Raw genomic sequence first — 23,287 nt, 5'->3', positions numbered from 1 at the left:
GATTATTACCATTTTTAAGATTGGAGCCACAGTGTGTACAGGGTAGAGTTCATCGGCAGAGAAATTAGATATGAGCTGTGGACCTTTTAATCCCTTTTCCAGTGGGGGATGGAGAGAGCAGCAGTGCTCTGCCCGTGAAGATGCCCAGCTACCTTCAAAGGCAGGAGATTCTCCTAGCTTCCTTGGGTCCTGCCTGACGTGTTGCTAAGGGCAGGGGCAGAAGTCAGGGAGGCCACTCAACTGAGAATTTATAATTCCTTCTTTCTGCAAACTCCCCCTTCCCCCACACCATGGCCCAACACCATTGCCCCACACCTTGGGTTGCCAGGTGACAGCTGGAAAGTCTTATCCTCTCTGTACGACTCTGCTTCTCACCTTCCTCTGTGAAGTCTGTCGACTCTGTGTTAATGACGCAGAGGCTCTCAGCTCAGGCCCAGGCGTAGAGGTGGAGGAGAGGGGAGATGATGGGTGGTCAAGTCCAAGGGGGTGTCTATGCTCCCTCTCGAGTACCCCAACCACTGCCCCCAGCTTAAAACTGAGGGTCCACCTTTATTCTTCTCAGCTCTTGTCCTACTCATCCAGTTGTTCATAAGAACTATCAGTTCTATCCCCCAAATTTCTCTTGAATGCATTCCTTCCTCAGTTCTGCTCCATAAACATTTACCTGGGGCAAATTGAGCCTGCCTGTCCCTCTGCTTCTTTCCTACCTCAGATTCTTGTTCTCTCCCCCTTGTATCATCAGCCCGAGTGAATCTCCCTGCCCTCAGTCTTGCTCCCTCCATGTGCTTTCTGATCACTGTCACTCCACTTCTTAAAACCCAGGGAGGGCTGTCCATCCATGCCCAGTAAGCTCCTTTGCCGGGCATTCCAGCCTGTTTCTTGCCTTCCCAGTTCCATCTTTGGTCATTCTCCCCTCAGGCAGTCCACACTCCACCCACGTGTTCTCCAAACTGCCAAGCCAAACCAGGATGCACTTAAAAAACATTAAGAAGGATTTTTTTTTTTAAAAAGGCAGCCTCTTCAATAAGTGATGCTGGGAAAATTGGACAGCAACATGTAAAAGAATGAAATTAGAACACTTCCTAACACCATACACAAAAATAAACTCAAAATGGATTAAAGACCTACATGTAAGGCCAGACACTATAAAACTCCTAGAGGAAAACATAGGCAGAACACTCTATGACATATATCAAAGCAAGATCCTTTTTGACCCACCTCCTAGAATCATGGAAATAAAATCAAGAATAAACAAATGGGACCTCATGAAACTTAAAAGCTTTTGCACAGCGAAACAAACCATAAACAAGACAAGAAGGCGACCCTCAGAATGGGAAAAAATACTTGCCAATGAAGCAACAGACAAAGGATTAATCTCCAAAATATACAAGCAGCTCATGCAGCTTAATACCAAAAAAGCAAATAACCCAATCCACAAATGGGCAGAAGATCTAAATAGACATTCTCCAAAGAAGACATGCAGATGGCCAACAAACACATGAAAAGATGCTCAACATCACTAATCATCAGAGAAATGCAAGTCAAAGCCACAATGAGGTATCACCTCACACCAGTCAGAATGGCCATCATCAAAAAATTTAGAAACAACAAATGTTGAAGAGGGTGTGGAGAAAAGGGAACTCTCCTGCACTGTTGGTGGGAATGTAAGTTGGTACAGCCGCTATGGAAAACAATTTGGAGGTTCCTTAAAAAACTAAAAATAGAACTACCATATGATCCAGTCATCCCACTCCTGGGCATATACCCAGAGAAAACCATAATCCAGAAAGAAACATGTACCATAATGTTTATTGCAGCACTATTTACAATAGCCAGGACATGGAAGCAACCGAAATGCCCATCAACAAATGAATGGATAAAGATGTGGCATATATATACAATGGAATATTACTCAGCTATAAAAAGGGATGAGATGGAGCTATATGTGATGAGGGGGATAGACCTAGAGTCTGTCATACAGAGTGAAGTAAGCCAGAAAGAGAAAAACAAATATTGTATGCTAACTCTTATATATGGAATCTAACAAACAAACAAACAAACAAAAAAACAGTACTGATGAACCCAGTGACAAGACAAGAATAAGGATGCAGATGCAGAGAATGGACTGGAGAACACAAGGTTGGGGGGGCGGGGGGCGAAGAGGAAGTGGGACGAAGTGAGAAAGTAGCATAGACATATATATACTACCAACTGTAAAATAGATAGCCAGTGGGAAGTTGCTATATAACAAAGGGAGATCAACTCAATGATGGATGATGCCTTAGAGAGCCGGGTCGGGGAGGGCGTGGGGGAGTCGTGGGAGGGAGGGGATATGGGGATATGTGTATAAATACAGCGGACTGACTTTGGTGTACCTCAGAAACGGGTACAAGAGTGTAAAGCAATTATATTCCAATAAAAAAAATTTTTTTAGAATAGTTTTAGGTTTACAGAACATTTACAAATGATAGTGCAGAGAGTTCCATTTACCCCATACCCAGTTTCCCCTATTATTACCTCCTTATGTTAGTATGGTACATTTGTGCTAATTAACCAATATTGATACCTTATTATGAGCTGACATGCATAATTTATTCAGATTTCCTTAGGTTTTTTTTTTTTTTTAACCTAATATCCCCTTTCTGTTCCAGGATCCCATCTAGGATACCATATTGCATTTATTTTTTTAAAATAAATTTATTTATTTATTTATTTATTTGTTGGCCATGGGTCTTCATTGCTGCGTGCAGGCTTTCTCTAGTTGTGGCAAGTGGGGGCTTCCCTTTGCTGTGGTGCACGGGCTTCTCGTTGTGATGGCTTCTCTTGTTGTGGGGCATGGGCTCTAGGTGCACAGACTTTAGTAGTTGTGGCATGTGGGCTCAGTAGTTGTGGCTGGCGGGCTGTAGAGCACAGGCTCAGTAGTTGTGGCACACGAGCTCTGCAGCATGTGGGATCCTCCTGGCCCAGAGATCGAACCTGTGTCCCCTGCATTGGCAGGCAGGTTCATAACCACTGCGTTTCCCATATTGCATTTAATTGTCATGTCTCCTTAGACTCCTCTTGGCTGTGAGAGTTAGGATGCAATCTTCTGCTACTTCCTTCCCCTTCTCCTAGCAAACTTCCCCTTGACTTTAAAGACTCACTTCAGGTATAACCTCCTCTGGGAATCCTTTCCTGATCCACTTCTCCCCTAGCCTGGGTTAAGGGCCCCTCCTTTACGTCCAACACTTACCAGCTATATTGTAAGTGTCTGGAATGTATCTGTCTCCTCTCAGATTGCAGGCTTCCTGAGGGCAAGGGCCAGGTCTGATACTTGTCTGTAGTTCTATCACACAGCCCAGGGCCTGGCAAGGAGTAAACATTCAATAGAAGTTTGCAAAATGAACATGAGTCTCAGGCTGTGCTTTATACCTCTCAAAGTCAAGGCCAGCATTCTCCATACACCTGACATGTTCAACCCTTCTCTTGGCCCCAGATCAAGTTTTACCTCCCCAGGATCCTCCTCTGGCCAGTTCTGCCCCTCAGCGGCTGGGAGGCCTGGAGTTTCTCTCTGGTTAGCCCCTCTGTGGAATGGACATGCTGCTTTCTTACCTGCTTTCCTCTCAGGGTCCTCTGGACACCAGTCCAGTCAGATCATCTGGTACATCTGATCTCACTGGATCCTGAGAGGAGGTCTTGCCATCCTCATTATATACACAAGGACACTGAGGCCCAGAGAGAGAAAGTGTTTGTGCTTTACTAGGGGTCATACTGCTGGATTACATGAGACTTGAACCCAAACTTTTGTGACTCACCTCCAAACCTTCCCCCTGGACCACACGATTTCCACATATAAAAACCAAGACCTAACCACGAGCAACAATTAAGTGCTCTCCGGGAGCCACGCCAGTACATCCCAGCTTTTCTTCAGGGACTGTTCTAACAGGGCTCCAGGCTGAGCCCACGGGTCCATAAACACCTTGCTGCACCTTTCAGTTTTCTCTGCTAGGACTTGGGAAGGAAGAGATAAGGGAAGTAAGAGAGAAGAGAAAGAGTGAATAGAGAAAATCAGAGGTGATTCTATGGTTGACATTGTGTCCAGGCTCCTATGAGGTGCCATTTTTGGGGGAGAGAAAACATTCTCTCTGAATACTGGCCTCCCCCACTGGTGTGTTGCTGTGTCAACTGATTGAGACCAAGGCCGGCCTGGAAATTTACCACCAGCAGAGGCATAATTAGCTCTTTAATTTCCTTCTAGCGGAAGTTTGCTCAGGCAGTTATCAGCCCTACTTCCTTGGCTTCCTCTCTCTTCTAACTTTCCTACAGCTCCAGCTCTCCGGGAATCCGAGGCCTGTCCTAGGTGTGGCACCCGAGGAAGAACAGAAGATTATCAAGGGCAAACTGTCAATTAAATGATTATGACTAATGTTTATATAGAACTTTACAGCTACCTCAGCACTATCACAACACGTATCTCATTTTATCCTCCCAACAACACCAAGAAAAGGATATTCATTTTGCAGCTAACGATTGGCTCAGAAAGTTAGATAACTGGTTCAAGGTCACATGCCAGAAAGTGGCAGAGCTGGAATTTGAACTCAGAGGTGCTTAACCCCCAAATCTATATTCTTATCACTCCCCCTCACAGTACCCACTCATTAATGCTTGCTGTGTTTAACTAAATGACATGTAAGTGCTAAAGGACACGAAAATTAAGGGGATGATAAGAATGAGGATTTTAAGAGGCTTTTTGGAGGATGTGATTCCCCCACCCCGCTGAGATGGAAACAGAAATGGTGCCAAGGTATAGCGTTAAATTTTATATATGTATATATATATATATATTTTTTTTTTTTTTTCGGTCTTGTTCCCAAAGGGATTTAAATAGCAGAGAAAGATTAGACAGAATGAGGGCCGTCATCTCTTTTTTTTTTCTCAGTTTGGTCAGACTCTAGATTGACTTTTTTTTTCCAGGTATGCTGCTCCAGATTACCTCCCAGCAGTTTAGTCAATCCTATACAACAAAAAACAAAGCAAACAAACAAAAAACAAAACTAGAAGAGTTTATAGTCTGGTGGAGGAGACAAACACCTTGGTAATTCATATGTTATTTCATTAGAGAGAGGGTAGAAAAGGGCTTAGGAAGGCTGTGAGGTCAGATTGTCTGGTTCAGATCTTTATCCAGCTGTATGACCCAAGGCAAGCAGTTACTGAGTCTCAGAAATTTTATCTGTAAAGTGGGTGTGATAATGGAACCTGTCTCAGAGAGTTGTAAGAATTAGCATAGTACCTGGCATACTCTTAGTCTCAACAAATGGCAATCAGTCATCACTTCTGTCTGTGGGTATTGGAGGAAATGTGAATCATTGAGGAGGAAGCATCTGAACTGAACTTGGAGTGGTGAGTAGTGACTGGTTCAGCAGGGCAGGGGGTCAGGCTGGTACAGGCAGAGGGATCAGAATGAGGAAAGCGAAGAGACTTTGAGGAACACAGGGTTTGGGACCTGGGGAATAGCTCAGCGCGGTTAGAACCTGAGGAGGAAAAATGGGAGAGGTGGCATGAGCTTAAGGCAGTGAAACTATTAGATTGGAAAACCAGGAATAAGTGTAGCATTCTAGCATACTGGGTTTAAACTCCTAGCTCCAACATTTGTTAGTTTGGGCAAGTACTTAACCCCTCTGTGCCTCGGTTTCTTTGTCCTACCTGCCTCAAATCACTAATTGTGAGGACTGATGAATAATGCATGAAAAATACTTGTCACGGTGCCTGACCCTGGTAAATACTCAATTCATATTAGCAATTATTGTTATTACTATTATCCTGACTGCTTAGAGCTAGAAGTGGCCCTAAAAATCATCTAGCCTAGCATCCCTGTTTTAAAGATGGAAAACCCAAGGCCCGGGGGCAGGGGGGCGGGTACTCATAAACACACAAAGCAAGTTCGTGGTAGAATTAAATCCTACCCAGGCCTCCTGACTCCCAGCCTGCACCACGTGGCTCCCTTGCTATTATCAGACTGCCTCTGACAGGTTACCCCTTCCTCTTCAGATGATTGTCTCCCCTCCCTTGTACATAAATTTCAAGGCATTTGCTTTGTGGAGCTGAGTGTTTATCCTATTTTTAGAACACTTTGGCACCTGTATGCAAATGATCCTCAGGGGACTTGTCTGCTATGGTGACTTGGGCCAACTCCCAAAATAGAGCAGCTATGAGACCAAAGGGAAAGCACAGCCCAGGACCGGATGGGCATCCTGGACTGTCTTTCTAGTTAAGTCCCAGAAGTCTTAGGGAGTTCATTCTAATCTCTTACCTGACCTGTATATGTTAATTCCATATTTCTCTGTCTGGAAATGAGTTCATGAGAGGGTTCCTGGGCCAGGCTTCAATCCAAAGTTTTGCACTTAGAATGTGATGTCAGAGGGTGCCATGGAACCCAGGCCTGCGGACATTCACATTTATTTAGCTATGGTGCTGGCTCGGATTCTGGGGAAATATTTCTTACTATCAGGAAAATGGAAATAATGTGGGGGTTTGGAGATAGGAAGGCTTTATCAGACAACCTGATGGTTTTGCCCTGCAGAGCTGGGGAGAGATGGGACTCATGAGATGACAAGGAGGGGAGAGCAAGGCCTCAAATACCTCTCCCATAAAGGTCAGGTGTTCCCTGGTCCTTGACATAAGCAACATCCCCATCCTCAAAAGCCTCACCATTTAGCACACACTTACTGAATGTCCTCTAGGCAATAAGCCCTATGTTGGCTGCCACTAAATCCCTCAGTGGTTCCCTATTCTCTTCCAGACAATGTCCAAGTGCCTGGCCTGGCATTAAGGACGTCCGTGATCTAGCTCCAGCCTCACTTCCTATTTTAAGTACTATGTTTCAGAAATTGAAAATGCTATCAGTTGTAAGATATATCCTTATTTCAGAGATGCTAAAATGTGAAAAAAATGGGCATCTTAGAATCCATATATTATTGTATTTTACACTCTGGTGGAAATGGAACTGCTTGTACTCTCCCAGATGCCATGCTGTTTTAGGCTTTACTACATTTTTTTTTTCTTTTTAGCTGTTTATAATGGAAAATTCCAAACATACACTCAAGTAGGGAGACTAAGTAGTACTTGAACACCATCATTCATCTATAATGATGATCAACTTATGATTTATCTTCCATGTTTTTCCCATATTTCCTTTTCCCTGGACTATTAATAATAATAGCAACTGCCAGTAATCATTATGAGTTTAGTTTTTCTTAGTTATAAAAGTAATATATGCTTGTTTAAAAAATACTTTGAAACTATATCCAAGCATAAAGAAGAAAATATTGGGTTGGCCAAAAAGTTTGTTCAGGAAAAACTGAACAAACTTTTGGCAAACCCAGTATTACTGATATTTTGGTTGGTTTCTTTACAGTCTCTTTTCTATGGATTTTTAACATAGTTGAGGTCATGACATATATTCAATTTTATATCCTGCCTTTTTAAATATAAACCTATGACATAGGTACAGCTAATATTGTTAGAAAATTTTTATAAATATGCTTTTAATGACTTCATTGTATTTTATAGAGGAGATGTACCATATCTATTCATAATTCATTCATCAACAATATTTGTTGCATTTACCATATTTTGGGCACTCTAAATTAGTGGTAAAATAATAAGGCACAGTCTCTGACCTTTCAAAGTTTAGTTGTTCTCCATTTTTTGAACACTTTACTTTTCAATTTGGGGCTATTATGGATCATATTACAGTGATCAGTAATCATCTTTGTGTGTAAAACTTTTCCCAGGTTTTAGATTATTTCCTTTAGATGGATTTTCAGTAGTGAAATTTCTACTTTACCTTTGCCAGCATCGAATATTATCTTAGTTTAATTTTAGCTAATTTAATAGGCTAAAAATGGTATCTCATTATTTTAAATTACATTTCTCTGATTACTTATTGAACAATCATCTATATGTTTATTAACCATTTGTTTTCTGCAAATTGTCTGACAAGTGTCCTATTTTTATCACCAGCAGTTTCTTAGTACAAGACCTGACTCTCATTTCCTGTTGTGACCTGGGGAGATATTAAGTATAATCTTGTTTCAAGCCTCTCTATTTCCTCCTGGCCCTCTCCCCCATCACTTCTTCCCGCATTTCCTCATGTCCTGAAGGGGAGTTGGGTGAGTCACCTAAAGGGAACAGCAGGTGGGCAAATTAAGTGAATTCCCTAGAGAGACTTCTCAGAATGCTCCAAATGGTGCTGATGTCAGTTGGGAGGCAAAAAGACTGAAGAGGAAATGGATTGGCAACTCTGATGCTAAATTTGTCTATGCCAAAGCACTGTGGTGTTAGAGATGATGGTTCTCTCAGCAGGCATCTTTTTCTTTTTTTTAATTTATTTATTTTTGGCTGCATAGGGTCTTAGTTGCAGCACGCAGGATCTTTGTTGAGGCATGCACTCTTTTGTTGCAGCACGCGGGCTTCTCTCTAGTCGTGGTATGCAGGCTCCAGAGCGTGTGGGCTCTGTGGTTTGCGGCACACAGGCTCTCTAGTTGAGGTGCACGAGCTCATTAGTTGTGGCGTGCGGGATCCTAGTTCTCTGACCAGGGATAGAACCTGCGTCCCCTATATTGGAAGGCAGGTTCTTTACCACTGGACCACGAGGGAAGTCCCTCAGCAGATATCCTTAACATACCTGCTATGTGCCCAGATCTGTGCTGGGTACTGATGAGAGCTTATTACCTGGACAAGACACAAATGAAATAGGTCATACTTAATAGTCAACTATGTACCTGTCTAACGCATTCAGACTAAGTGGAGATGTCCAGCAGACAGTTGCAAATTTGCATCTGAAACACAGAAGTAAGGGGCCCAAGGAATAAAGAGCCAATTTAGGAGACAGAGCAGGAGCAGGAGGAGATCCAAGGAAAATACTGGTGAAGCAAGGTTTCACAGAATCTGAGGAAAGGAGGGGTTTTGAGAAGAGGAGTGTGTTTGGGGCATGTCTTTCTGTTATTTAAGGCAACAGAGATCACATTACCCACCTTTCTCTCATACATTTGTTCATTTAGTATTTTTGGAATACCTGCCAGGTGCCATGCATTGCTCTAAACATTGCTGCGGGTACAGAAATGAAAGGCATAGCCCCCAAATCCACAGTCTCACTGAGGAGATATAGCTGGGAGTTGAAACAAACCCCTGATATAGGGTCTATGATCTATTCATTCAAAAATATTTATTGAACACCTAAGATATGTCAGGTTCGTTGAGGAGCAATGAAAGGAACTCCTATAACCTCTATAACCATGAAGTAAAATGTAGTAGCTGTATCTTAGTGGAAATCATACCTAGGAGAGGATTTGAGTTTGTTTTTTTTTTTAAATAAATTTATTTATTTATTTATTTATTTATTTATTTATTTATTGGATGCATTGGGTCTTTGTTGCTGCACACAGGCTTTCTCTAGTTGCTGTGAGCGGGGGCTACTCTTCATTGTGGTGCGCAGGCTCCTCATTGTAGTGGCTTCTCTTGTTGCGGAGCACGAGCCCTAGGTGCATGGGCTTCAATAGTTGCGGCATATGGGCTCAGTAGTTGTGGCTCACAGGCTCTAGAGCACAGGCTCAATAGTTGTGGCGCACAGGCTTAGTTGCTCCGCGGCATGTGGAATCTTCCCAGGGCAGGGCTCGAACCCATGTCCCCTGCATTGGCAGGCAGATTCTTTACCACTGTGCCACCTAGGAAGTCCAGGATTTGAGTTTTTGAGGGTTTTGTGTGAGATCAATGCCAAAAATAAGAATCCAGGGCATTCATCTCATTGAGCCTGGATTTCTCATCTGTAAAGTGTGGGAGTTGACCCTATATGTACCTATCATAGGGTTTGTCACATGTGAGGTTGCTTTCCTGCTAGATTGAGAATTCCAAGGGCAGGGATCTCGTGGGTCTTACTGGCACAGCACAGGCTCAGTAAATATTTGTGGAATTGATTTCTCTCACACGGGCTTTCTAGCTCTAATATTCTGTGCTCTGCTATCACTGAAATAAAGGCCCAAGTACATTCTGTGGAGGCCCAGAAAAAATTATGATGAATTTTGATGCTGGATCCCAAAGAACTTCCCAGAATAGGTGCCCTTTGGGCTGGACCTCAAAGGTTAGGTAGGATTACAGTGGGCAGGGCAGTGCTTTAGAATACCCAGTCCTGGATTCCAGTGACCTCTTTCCTCCCCTCTGCCCTCAAGGATCTACCAGTTACTACCTATGTGCACTTGAACTCCAGTTTTCTCATCTGTAAATCAATAATGATGATAATTCATGGCATGGTAGAAAGAATACTGGATGTGGAGTCAGAATATTTGGATTTGAGTCCCAGCCAAGCCCAAAATAAGTAGCTCTGTGACCTTAGGAAAGTGACTATACCTCCCTGGGTCTCAATTTCCCTATGTGCAAAATAAAGCAGTCAGACTGGATGAGCTCTAAGATTGGTTTCTTCTGGCTCTAAAAAGTCTGTATCACAGGGTCATTGTTAAGATCCAATGAGATGATGCAACAAAAATGCTTGTAAACTGTAGGGTGCTCTAAGTGTAGTGTATACTACTGAGTACAGATGGGAGTAACACCAAGCCAGTGTTAAGAGAACACTCTTTCCTTTCCTCAGTCCCCTGCTTCTCCTTGGCGCTAGCTCTCTGCGTTCCTCGCGTTCCCATGGGACATAATGCCTCGGCTCCCAGGTGCTGCAAATACAAAGGGCTTGGAGGTTGGCAGCTGTGGATCAGCGTGCAGGGTGAGGGGAGAACCAGCCCAGAAGCTCTTATTACCTGTCTTCCTAGTGCTCATCATCCCCACCCCCTCCTACCTGGCCTGGAGGGAATGAATTGAAGAGGGGGAGGGAGGAGTTTGGCTGGGGGAGAGTGTATATAACAGGGCAGGATCCAGGGATGGAGGCCCCAGAGATAACTTCTTGCTAGTTTCATGACCTCTTAAGTCTGTCACTGCTCTGGGCCTCCCTTTTTTGTGTATAACATGGGAAAGAATCAGAAAGAAGAGGTGACCCCTTTCTCACAGGTGCTTTTCCAACCAATCCTGAGGTTCTAAATGAGTTTTCCCTCTTCAGCACATAATCAGGCTTTGAGTGTCATTCACCAGTCTCCTATGGTGAATTAAGTGCCTACTATGTGCCACGTTCTATTGTTGAGGGCCTGGGATTTACCTAAATAAAGATTGGGTCTCAAGACACTCATAATCTGAAAGAGGAGACATGAATAAACTAGTACCTATAATAAATATGATGTGTGCAATGATCTAATGCCAAACCAAAAAGGGCAGAGAAAGAAGTTACTTTGTCAGGGGAGAGGAGGTCAAGGAAAGCTTCAGAGGATGTGACCTTGAGTAAAGTTGTGAATTATAAAAGAGAAGGTGATTTCAGGCAAAGATCAGCATATCAGGTTAAGGCCCAGGGGTGTGAAGGAGCAGTGTTTGGGAGACCACAAGTAGTTAGGCAAAGCTGGAACTTACTAGTTCCGTGGAGGAATGGGAGGGAAGAAACTGGAAGGGACGCCTGAGTAGATCCTGAAGGGTCTATGTTCTACTGAGATGCTTGGACCCCATCGTGTAGGCTGTGGGAAGCCAGGGAAGGGCTTCAGACTAAGAGGGAGAAGATGAGATTTGGATTTTTAGAAAGACCCATCTGGCATTCAGTGTGCTCTATTAAAAATGTTGCAGTCACCCCCCAAATTCACCCTTTCAACAAGTATTTTTTGGAAATCTCCCCCACCCCATGTGCCAGTGCTGTGCCAGGCCTTGGAGACACAATAGTAAGCAAAACCAGACATCCTGTTCTTGTGGCCCTTGCAATTTGGCAAGGGAGACAGACTTTAATCAAATAATTACACAAATAAATACAAAATTACAGTGGGATGAGTGCTACAAAGAAGTACGTGGTGTCAGGAGAGCACGTAATTGGAGCGTTTGACATTGCGGGGATGGTCAGGGTGGCTTCTCTGCTGAGGAGAGCTCCAAAGAAAGAGTGTTGCCTCAAGGGAAAGGTGCTAGAAGGCTGTATGGGAATGGGCTTCTCCTGCTTTAGAATCTGCATCCAATGCATGTTTCTCTTAACAGTAAACAGACACTGTAGACTTCAAGCAGGTATGTGTAATATTCAACCTTTTATCTTCAGGACCTAGCCAACACTTTCCACAGAGTCAGTGCCCAGTGAAGATTGGGGAAAAAAAAGAAAGGAAAAGAAGGAAAACCCTTTAGGCACTTTAGATATTTGAGGACGGCAGTACTATTCTCCAGAGCTTCTTCCTTCCTTCAGTTGTTCCTCCCATGACAGTTTCAAGTTCCCGTCACTGTTCTGGTCATTCTGTTTAATTGTCAAGGTCCCTGTGACGGGTGATTTAAAACATCAGGGATGTAGCCCTGTGCCAAGAGCACTGGTGTCTTGGAGCCAGAAGACCTGGTTTTATTTAAGCCTCTTTTCATCATCTCTTCAAGTTGCAGTGTGTGTGTGTGTGTGTGTGTGTGTGTGTGTGTGTGTGTGTGTGTGTGTGTGTGTAATGGAGATATTGGTTCTTCTCTCACAGGATTTCGCTGAGAACTAACTGAGATAATAAGAAAAAAACTTCGGTAAACTCTAAAAGCTAAACAAACATGGATTTAAATATTTGGAGGGCTGCCAAATGAGTGAAAAGTTAGATTTCTTCTTTGGATCTCCAGAGAACAGAATTAAATCAATGAATAGGAAATACCACCTGCAGCTTTCAGCTCAACGGAAGGAAGAAATGTTCTAATACTCAGAACTGTCCATCAGTGGAGTGGCTGCCTTTTGAGGTGGTAGGCATCCAACATTGGGAGCACTCAATACAGGCAGGCTGTAGAAGGAATTCCTTTTTTAAGTGAGCGGGTGGATTGAGTAACTTTTAAGATTTACTTTTAATTTTAGAACTCAACAATCTGATAGTCAAGACAAGTGGAGGAGCTGGGAGAGGGCATATGTGGCAGAGAGAGTAACATGAACAGACATATGGAGCAGAGATGAGTACTGCACGTGTGGGTGACAATGAGGAAACTCCAGAAAGAAATGATGGGTCTGTGTTGGATCAATGGTTGAATGGAAGATAGAGAAGACAACTCATATTGGTTGAGCACCTGTATGCCAGACGCACGTGATTCCATTTAAGCTTCGTGGGTGATTTCCAGCCTTACCCTCTGGCGCAGGGGAGATTGTTGGCCTTAGGAATCCTTAGATGTGGTCGGAGGATCTCCTATCTGGAAGGCTGCAGGGTGGGCTGGTTTCTGTCCTGAGGGACAGAGAGGGATTCAGAATACACAGTCTGGTTGGGGTATAGACTGTGTTGAAAATACACAGACTTGGGGCTTCCTAGGTGGTGCAGTGGTTAAGAATCCGCCTGCCAATGCAGGGGCCACGGGTTCGATCCCTGCTCCAGGGGGATCCCACACGCCGTGGAGCAACTAAGCCCATGTGCCACAACTATTGAGCCTGCGCTTTAGAGCCCATGAGCCACAACTGTTGAGCCCATGTACTGCAACTACTGAAGCCCACACACCTAGAGCCTGTGCTCCTCAACAAGAGGAGCCATGGCAATGAGGAGCCTGCGCACCGCAACGAAGAGTAGCCCCCAGTCACTGCAACTAAAAAAAGAAAGCCCGCACGCAGCCAAAAAGACCCAACACAGCCAATAAAATAAATAAATAAATTTATAAAAAAGAAAAAAAGAAAATACACAGACTTTTGTCAAAAGACCGAATTTGAATCCTGACTCTTCTTCCTTATAGCTTGTGACTCTAGCAATATACTTAACCTCTGTGACTTTAATTAATTCATATATAAAATGGGGACTCAAACTTGTCCTGCTTCAGGCTGCCATAATAATTAAGAGAAATAATGTAGAACAAAGCGCTTCCTGAGAAGAGCACAGGCTTTGGAATCAGACGGCTTTGAATATCAGTCTGCCATGAACTAGTTGCAAGATCTTAGGCAAGTTATTTAAATTTTTCTCCTCTGTAAGTAGAGATAACAGTATTTCAAGGCAGTTTTTAAGATTAAGTAAAATAGGAAAAGTGCTTAGCATAGTGCCTGGCACATAGCAGTTTTATTTGTTAGTACAAATGATAAGATCCCTTATATAAAGCACTTATCGAAGTGCTTGGCACATAGTAGGCGGTCAGTTGATGTTAGCTCCCTTCCCTCAGCCCATGTGTCTGTTGGCCACACTGACAGGGCTGCTGCAGGCCAGGGTGGTGGCTTGTGCATCGTGGTGTCCACTCTGGCATGATACTCTGCCCATAAGAAGAGCTCAATGAATGTCTGCTTCGTAGAAGTGAATTGATTGCTGTTGATGACACGGTCTCCTTCCTCAAGTAGCCAGTGAGTCATGCCTCTTTCTTTCTTCTCCTTCCTGTCTCTCTTTGGTTCTATTTCTGACTCTCATCAGTGGGAGGGGAATCAATGTTCGTCAAAGTGATTTTTAAAAATAAAAGAGAGAGGGAGGTTCAGAAGCGATTCTCTGGGCTACTTTCTACTGAGCACAGGATAGTGAGAGCTGGATTGTTGTTTCCAACCTTGCTTTTCTTTAAGTGAGAAACAACAACAATATCAACAGGAACAGCAGCAGCTACTATGAGCTTTGCTGAGCACCTATTATGTGCCTTGCACTCTGCCAAGCTCTATTAGTACCTTATCTCTAATCCTCATATGACCACTTCAGGGCTGGTATTATCATCACCACTTTACTGATGAGGAAATTAAGACTTAGGAAAATTAAATAATAATGAAAATGACAAATACTCCTATATTTGAGTAACTATCATGAGCCAGACATTTTAAAAAATCTTATTTAATGACAAACAGCCCTACAAAGTAGACATTGTTATTCCATTTGAATCGTGAGGAAGCTGAGCCTGAGAGAGATGAAAAAACCCAGCTGTCCAAAATCACACCGTTGATGAGTGGCAGAGCTGGGAGTCAGACCAAAGGCTGCTCAACTCTTATTTCATCCATTTCCTTTCTGTCTGGCCGCTTTCTGCCCTTTGAGGGAAGCATCATATTGAGACCCTGGGTGGAGGCAGCCCTGAGTAGGTTTGAATGAGAGGGAAGTGGCTCATGGCGTGAGGCTCATTCACGCCCACTGGGCAGACCCTGGGAAGCTGGCCCTGCTCCCAGGGCTGACTGTGGAAGTACAAAAATGCCGAAGTGGCACTTTGTATCAGGAATTGTTCCAAGCATTTTAGATATAATAACTTTCTTAATCTTCACGATAACTTTGTGAAATAGATATTGTTATTACTCCTATTTTATAGATCAAGAAACTAAGACCCCCAAAAGGAAAATTGCCCCCAGAGGGGATTACCCAAGAGCATGCCACCAGGAGACAGCAATCCTTGGGAGCCATTTCAGAGGCTGCCTGCCGTCGTCACATAGTTAGTAAGTGCTAGAACAGGGGTTTACACCCAGAAGTCTTAACTCCGGAGACCATGCTCCTAACCTCAAAACTATATGGCCTTTTTGTTTAACAAGTGGTAATTGAATCTCTACTGTGTGCACAGCCCTGAGAGTACAGAGGTGAAACTGATTCCATGTCCAAGATCATTTATTATTCTATACCTGGATTTCCAATTAATTGGGCATCAATTGGGTGGCAGGATTCTTTGTCAAAGAGCTGGGGCACAGGGCCAGGCTCCAGGCAGAGATGGGAGACTGGAAACTCTCACAGAGAAATGGTACAAGCGGGTGGAATGAGAAGAGCTGAAACCTTCTGGCAGGGCAGTTGCTCAGAAATCCTGCTTGGGCCTTTAGATCACCAGTCTGGACAGGTGGCTTAATTCTAAACTCTACAGGACAAGATTTAGGGTCTGAGCCTGTAGATTGGAGGGAGGAGTCTCATCTGTCGTGTTGGCTCTGAGGAGCTCAGGAAGCAGAGCTAAGAGCGTGGGAGGGGAGGATCAAATCCTGCTGCAGTGTTTCACAGGTTCACACACACACAGAGCTTTTGTGTAGACATGGCAGACAGTGAATATCTCTCTAATATTAGTGCCTAAGATTCCTGTGTTAGATGTTTACTCACACTCACTCACTCATCTATCTCTTCATTCATTCTTTAATTCATTCATCTACTCATCCATTTATGAGCTGGATAAAATTCTCTTTGCCAGAACTCTTTGGGAGTAGTACTGTATGTGATCAGAAGGAATACTCTGATAAGCTGCTTAGGTAAAGAATAAAACACCCCAAAACCATGCTTAACAGACAGAGGATGGTGATTCATATGCTCTCCAAGGATGGTGGGTGTGTTAAATGCAGATTTTGTTTTGCTGAGAAATGTGCAAGTCTGGGTCAGAGCTGAATTGCTCGGGACATAAAGAAGCTGAGCCCTGCCATAAACAAAACTGATCTGTTACCATGCCCTGTAATTTACCTCTTAAATATCTCTTGAGTCTATTTCTACTCCATCCCCACTGCTAACACTCTAGTTCAAATCCTTCTTGGGTCTCACCTGAACCACTGCAAAGATCTAACCAACCAGCCTTCCTACTTCCCATCTCTCCTTCCTCCAGAGTGACTTTTCTAAAGTTCAGATGCAATCATATTAATCTCCTGCCTCAAAATCTTTGATCCTAAAAAGAGCGAGTTCAAACTCCGTAGCATGGCATTCAAAGCTCTTTCTAGCTTCATCGCCTACTCATTTCCCACCATTCCTTAAGTTCTTCTGGAATAGTCACTGGAAAAAACTCTTCCTTCTGCCAAAATACCTTTCCTTCACTTCTCTGCTTGGCAAATCCTTCTTTAGGAAAATCTCTGTTGTCCTCCTTCTGTTACCAAGTAAGCACATCTTTAGGTAATGCTCCTGGGCTCAGTACAGATTCCATCCGTGGGAGTGGTTATGTCATCTACCACATTTCCCATTCTCCTCCTGGGCGTATTATAGGATTGTGCTTTCTTGGGTATGGACATGTGACTTGCCTTGGCCAGTGAATGGGAAAAGTGAAAGAGCCAACTTATGACTCACACACTTTCTTTACCTCTCATAGCCACTCTGTCAGTCTTTATCCTGGAATGAGGTAGACAAAAAGCAGAGCACCCAGCCAACTCTTGGTGGGTATGTAAAACTAATGAAAAATAAAACTTTGTTTCTGAAACTGCTGAGATTTTGAGATTGTACATTATTGAATAACCCAGTCTGTCCTAACTGGTATACTCTCTCTGCTTTGACATCTTCCATAACTACCAAAAATCACTTTATCTGATTTGTGTGACACATTTTCTTTATACCACTTATCTGGTACTTATGACATCCTGCCACATATTGCTAATTATGGGTTCGGTGGTATGTCTTAGCCACCTCTATACTTTTACTGAGGCTTCCTGAGGGTAAGGATGGTGCTTGTTCCATTTCTGTATCACACAAAGTATGGTTCATAGCCAAGGCAGTATACTGTAATGGGTGTAGGAGTCAGACAGACTTGTTTTGAATCCCACTTCTTACATTTGATGAGCAGTCTCGCTGAACCTCAGTTTTCTTATCTGTAAAATGGGAGTAATAATATGTACCCTACAGGGTTTTTCTAAAGTTTGTGGATAACAGGTACAACGTATGTACAAATAATGATGTTATAATTCTTATTGTTCCCGTTGTTTGTTTTTGTTATCATTATGGATAGTGTTCAGTAAATGCCTGTGGATAAATCTTTCATTGACTGAGGTGTAATGGTTTGTTCATTGGACTTGGAATCAGAAGTCCTAGATTTAAGGCATAGCTTTTGTCACCAGCTTTGTGACATTGGGAAAGTCATTTATCCTCTCTACATTTTTGCATTCTCAACTATAAAATGTAAATACTGATCCCTAACTCACAGAGATTGTTATAAAATTTAAATGAGATAATAGAGGAGAAAATGTTTTATACATGCTCAAGTATCACACATCTAAATCTAATAATTTAGAGAAGACTGGCTGGTCCCTCACATAAGGACCATGTGGACATTGTGAAGCATCCCAGTGTACTCCAGTAACACTTTGTTGTGGGGCTTGGCTTAGCTTGCTTATGTGTTTGTCTTTCCAACTAGACTGTGAGCTCCTTGAGATTAAGAATTGTCTTAGTCATTTGTTTTTTAGTAAAAATGTTTATTTGCTTCTCCTTATGTAAGCTTAGCATAGAGAAAATAAAAATACCTGAAGAAAATGAAAATCCTGGTCATTCTTATCTCTCATACAGAGATAATCACTATTAACCTTTTGATGTGTTTCCTTCCAGGTTTCTTCTCTGCATATGTAGATATGAAACTGACATTATATTGCATATACAAACATTGTTCCATTGTAATAAATATTCTTATATAAATAAACATTAAAAATCTTATATTTTAACCATTCTTCTATTGTTGAATATATAGCTTGATGATAGTTTTTCAATGTCTAAATACAGTTGTAAGAAGCATTTTTGTGAATAAATATTTGTCTGATATTCTATTTTTATTGAAAAAGTTTTTAGAACGAAAAATTTCTAGTTCAAAGGGTACAAATATTTTTAATGCTCTTGGGACTTCCAGACTGATTTCCAGATTGAACCAAGTTCCACTCCCACAAGCAAGTTATGAGGTTGTACATCTCACTACATCCTCATCTATAATGGGAATTATAATTAAAAATAAGGTTAAAACCTTTTAATATAATAATTATACACTTACATTTCTTCTGTGAATTGTTTATTCCTACTCATTTTTCTATTGGGATTTTAATTATTTTCTTATTAATTTCTATGAGGTTTCAAAAACCATTTTATTCTAGTCACCAAATACAAGATACATGATAGGTGCTCCTTAAAAATACTTTGGATGATTTTAATTGTCCTGGGGACTTTTTAGAAACAAAGCAGGACTTCCCTGGTGGTCCAGTGGCTAAGACTCCATGCTCCCAATGCAGGGGGCCCGGGTTCGATCCCTGGTTAGGGAACTAGATCCCACATGCATGCTGAAACTAAGAGTTCACATGCCACACCTAAAGATCCCTCATGCCACAACGAAGATCCCACATGCTGCAACTAAGACCTGGCACAGCCAAATAAATAAATATGTTTTAAAAAAGAAAGAAATGAACAAATAAAGCAGGCTTTCTAGGGGGCTGACTCCTTCCTTTTCCCACCCAGGACACGGCTGGACAGGAGCGGTACCGGACCATCACCACAGCCTATTACCGTGGAGCCATGGGCTTCATTTTGATGTATGACATCACCAATGAGGAATCCTTCAATGCTGTCCAAGACTGGTATGAGATTCGTTCATTCATCCATTCATCAAACTGTTCATGGAAACCTAGCATGTGCTAGGCCCTGTGCTATGGGCTAGGGAAACCCAGATGAATCAGACTTGGTTCCTGTCCTCAAAAAGTTCACAGATGAGAGGAGAAGACAGATCAGTGAGCAAGCAATGAAAATATCATGTGGCAGGTGCAGTGATGAGGACGGCACCAGGGTCAGTGGAGGGCTCTGACCCAGCTTGGAGAGTCAGGGAAGGTGTCCTGGAATTGCTGACACATATGCTGCACTTTTGTAAGATGAACAGGAGTTAGCCAGAGGGACAAATGGGTAAGAATGTTCCAGGAGAAGAGTACAGATGTGCAAAGGCAAGAAGGTAGGTGAGAGAGTAAGAAGAGCAGAGGTCATGAAGGAGTTTGTGTGCTGGGGTAAGGAACTTGGATGTTATCCCGTAGGTGAGGACATTTGAATAGGGAAACGATGGGTTCAGATTACTGTTTTAGAAAGATCATCTGGACATAGTGCTAAGTGAATCCACATATTGCTTCCCTATAAAGTTTACCTTTGGGATGGGGGTCCAAGTTCATAAGGATTCAATATACAATAGAAATTGGCACAGTTCCCCAGAGGTATAACCTCTGAGCAACTTAACAGCTTCCTTCCTGGAGCATTACTCACAGGGAGAAGGGAGCACAAGGGGAAGGGCAGGGGAGGCAGAGGGCCAGGACCCGGTGCCCCTAATCAGTGGAAAGAATCAGGGTGGGGAAGATGGAACTTGTGTGTCTGGCTCTTCTTCACAATCAGAGAGGCTGAGCAGGCCAGGCACACAGTAGCAGTCTGGCCGGTGCCAAGCCTGTCTCCCACTCTTTTTTTTGCCCAACAGCTGCCCTTTGAAGACTTCCCTTCTCCCAAGGAACAGTTGCCATGACTATGTGAAGCTCTCTTGGTGCTTTGGAACCTGGAGCTGGGAGAGACCTTGCAGGCTGCCTGCCACATCCCTCCCCGGCCCCTTCCCCATTCTGAACAGCAGTCTAGGGTGCCACCTGCGTGTCTGTCACTCATGTGTTCTCCTTCTCAGCCTCTTGGTCATCCCCTTCTTCCTCCTCTCTCCCTCTTTCCTTTTAACAACTCCTCTCAACCTTCCTTTTTTTCTCCTTTCCTCCTTCTTCTTTCTCTTTCTCTCTAATGCCTCTTTTTTCTTCTGCTTTTTTCCTTTTTTATCCCCTCCCTTTCCTCCAGTCGTGATTCTTCTCTCCTCCTCCCTTATCCCCACTCTCCATCTCCCCCCCACCTCCCACCACGAAGTGACTAGCTCCTTCTTTAAGTATCTCCACACTGCCCATTCCCTGTCGGCCTTGACCTCCTTCCCTCTCTCCATCAGTCCCTGTTCATTCTGCCTCAGGAACACAGTGACTTTAACACCTGGTGATGATTCCTCCAAGAATAACCTAAGTTGCTAATCTGGGAGCTGAGAGTGTATGGTGGTGGGAGGAAGGATGAGGATGACAGACGAGTGGCACGGGAAACATGGAGAATTGGCTCCAGGTACCTGCCTTGAGGCTGAAGACTAAGTGTCTATCTTTCCCAAGCTCTGGCCTTTAGTTTTATCTCTGGGAAACTTGGTCCCAGCCTAAAACCCACCTGCCATCTAAGCCCCAGTGCCCAGCACAGAACCTGGCTCTCTGTTGGTTCGCCACAAATGGTGATTGAGCGAATTCCATCCTTTGAAGGAGTGCCTTTTCACCCTTGTAGAGAAGATTGATGGTGAGATCGGCTTTAGGAGCAGGGTTGGTAATCGGCCCAGGTTGCAGTTAGGGTTAAGTTAGATTGAGTGTCCGTGTCAGGATAGGGTCAGATTTTATTTAGTTCTGCTTCAGAATTAACCATTTGCTGGCTCCTTCCTTCATCAGACATTCACTGACTTCTTTTCTCTATCCTCTGTGCTGGGGGCTGGCACCCCAAAGATGAATAAGCCTGTCCCTGACCTCAAGGAGAAACAGATAAGTTCAGCCAAATGCGACAGGGGCCACAAAAAAGTGTAGGGGAACAAAAAGGGGGTAATTGTTTCTACCTGATGAGGTATTTGGGGACAGAGTTAGGCCCACTCCACAAAAATGTGTCTCCTCAATAAAGAGGTCTGATTTTATTGCCTCTGTTTAAAAGTTTGTTTCTCATTATAGAAGTAATACATGCTCACTTTCAAGTAAAGTTTTTTTTTAAGTTTCATAATCATCCTACGTGAAGGAAACCACTGCTGACATTTTGGTTTCTGCAAATAATAATGATCTAAGGCCTCAGTGAAGATTCATGAATCACAGAGGAGGAGGGAGAGGCTCACTGGGCCAGGGGAAGCTTGAGAAGTCTCCCCCAAGCAACTGCGGGATCAGCCCTGGGCCTCGGAGGATGAATTAGTGTGCGGAAGGGATTTCCAATAAAGGCCAACACACCTGCCATAGAAGAGCATTTGGGGAATGGGTGAGAAGGTTTGTGAAATGGGAGGAAGGGTGATGAGGCTGGAGAGACAGGATGTGAATGGCCTTGAATGCCTAACTGAGGGATCTAGACTTCATCGCTTAGCTAGTCCAGGGACCAGAGAAGGCTTTTAAGAAAGGATGAATCATGGTCAGGTAGATGTTTTAGAAAGAGCTCTCTGCCCAGTGAGGAGAGGGATGGGCAGATGCGTTACAGGCAGACTCCAAACAGCTGGGCAACCAGGGCTGGGGGGTCAGCATTTGTGACAGCCAGCAGGAGCAGAGGTCTGCCTGTCTGTCCTAGGCTGAATTAGTTGTGAGCAACTTGGGTGTTGTGAACCCCATTGAAGAGGCTTCTGTGAGCTTTGCAGGGTTTTTTCCAACCGAGGAGGGTATCATTAACACAGTCCTCGGTCTCTCTTTAGGGCTACTCAGATCAAGACCTACTCCTGGGACAATGCGCAGGTCATCCTGGTGGGGAACAAGTGTGACATGGAGGAAGAGAGGGTTGTTCCCGCTGAGAAGGGCCGACTCCTCGCAGAGCAGCTTGGTATGTGCGTGACACGTGTGGGTGCGTGTGTGCACACGCATATGTACACGGCAGTGGGGCAAATAGAGAGAACAAGTGTGTGTTTGTATTTGTGACATTAAGTATGTGCTGTGATGGTGAATTACATGCATATGTGCTCTGTGTGATTGTTCCATATTTGTGTGATGTACATATGGGCTTTGTGCTAGTGAATTCTAGATAATTCATTATTTATGATACATGTATATTTTGTTACATTGATGTATAAATAAAATTTAAATTTATGAAATCTTTTTTTTAACCAGCTCCTTCCACAAAGGATTTTAGGTATCTTATGAAAATCATCATAGTATCAATACATCAATAAAAAAATAAGTGAGACAGTTGGAGCAAAGGGAATATAAGAGGAGGCCAGGGGTGAGATAAGTGTATATTTTATAAGTTTTGGGGCATGTGCAAGAGTTGGGCCAAAATATTTGCTTTTAGCTTCCTAGCAACCACTGCAAGGAGGGAAACATAATCAGTTACATGGTTCAGAGATGCTCCTTAATGTAAAAACAAACCGATTATTCCAGAGAAACACTGCTCTCCACTGGCAACTGTAGAACAGACTCTATGTGTTGAATGTGACATGTCCTTGATATCAAACATGCCTTATAGCAACTACAACATTGAACATCATAGACTGTCTCTTATAATTTCTCTCAATGTAAACCGAAGCTTTGTCACCAAAATATAATTCACAACAAAAGTACTTATATGAAGGGATGAGACTGTGTGGATTAAACATGCAGCTCGGTGATGCTCTGACCTTTTCCAAGGTTAAAGTCCCTTGATCCTTGTGCTCCATTGAGACCCAGGTGCCTCAGGTGCATCTCAGTGACTGCACAGCCGGACACCTACCTACGCTTGCTTAAAAGAGCAGTCTTTCTTTTCTTTCTTTTTTTCTTTTATTTTCTGTGTTGGGATTCAATGTAGGATCACCTTAGAGAAGTCTTCTAGAAGAATGAGTGTACTGCTTAGCTTTTAGCCAGTCGCCGTATTTCTCACAA

The 23,287-nt window shown here is 43.3% G+C and overlaps 1 protein-coding gene across 1 annotated transcript in view; it reads left to right on the top strand.

Annotated features, from left to right (window-relative positions):
- Nucleotides 1-23,287, top strand: part of RAB3B (RAB3B, member RAS oncogene family) — a 62,421-nt gene that overhangs the window by 25,274 nt on the left and 13,860 nt on the right. Inside the window, exons 3-4 of the mRNA XM_057710646.1 lie at nt 19,128-19,246; nt 22,132-22,256. Of these exons, the coding sequence (XP_057566629.1) occupies nt 19,128-19,246; nt 22,132-22,256 (244 nt within the window). The remainder of the gene's footprint in view (nt 1-19,127; nt 19,247-22,131; nt 22,257-23,287) is intronic.

The sequence above is a fragment of the Hippopotamus amphibius genome, chromosome 1, assembly GCF_030028045.1.
Source record: "Hippopotamus amphibius kiboko isolate mHipAmp2 chromosome 1, mHipAmp2.hap2, whole genome shotgun sequence".
NCBI classification, from domain to species: domain Eukaryota; kingdom Metazoa; phylum Chordata; class Mammalia; order Artiodactyla; family Hippopotamidae; genus Hippopotamus; species Hippopotamus amphibius.
This window is presented reverse-complemented; position numbering and strand designations above follow the sequence as displayed.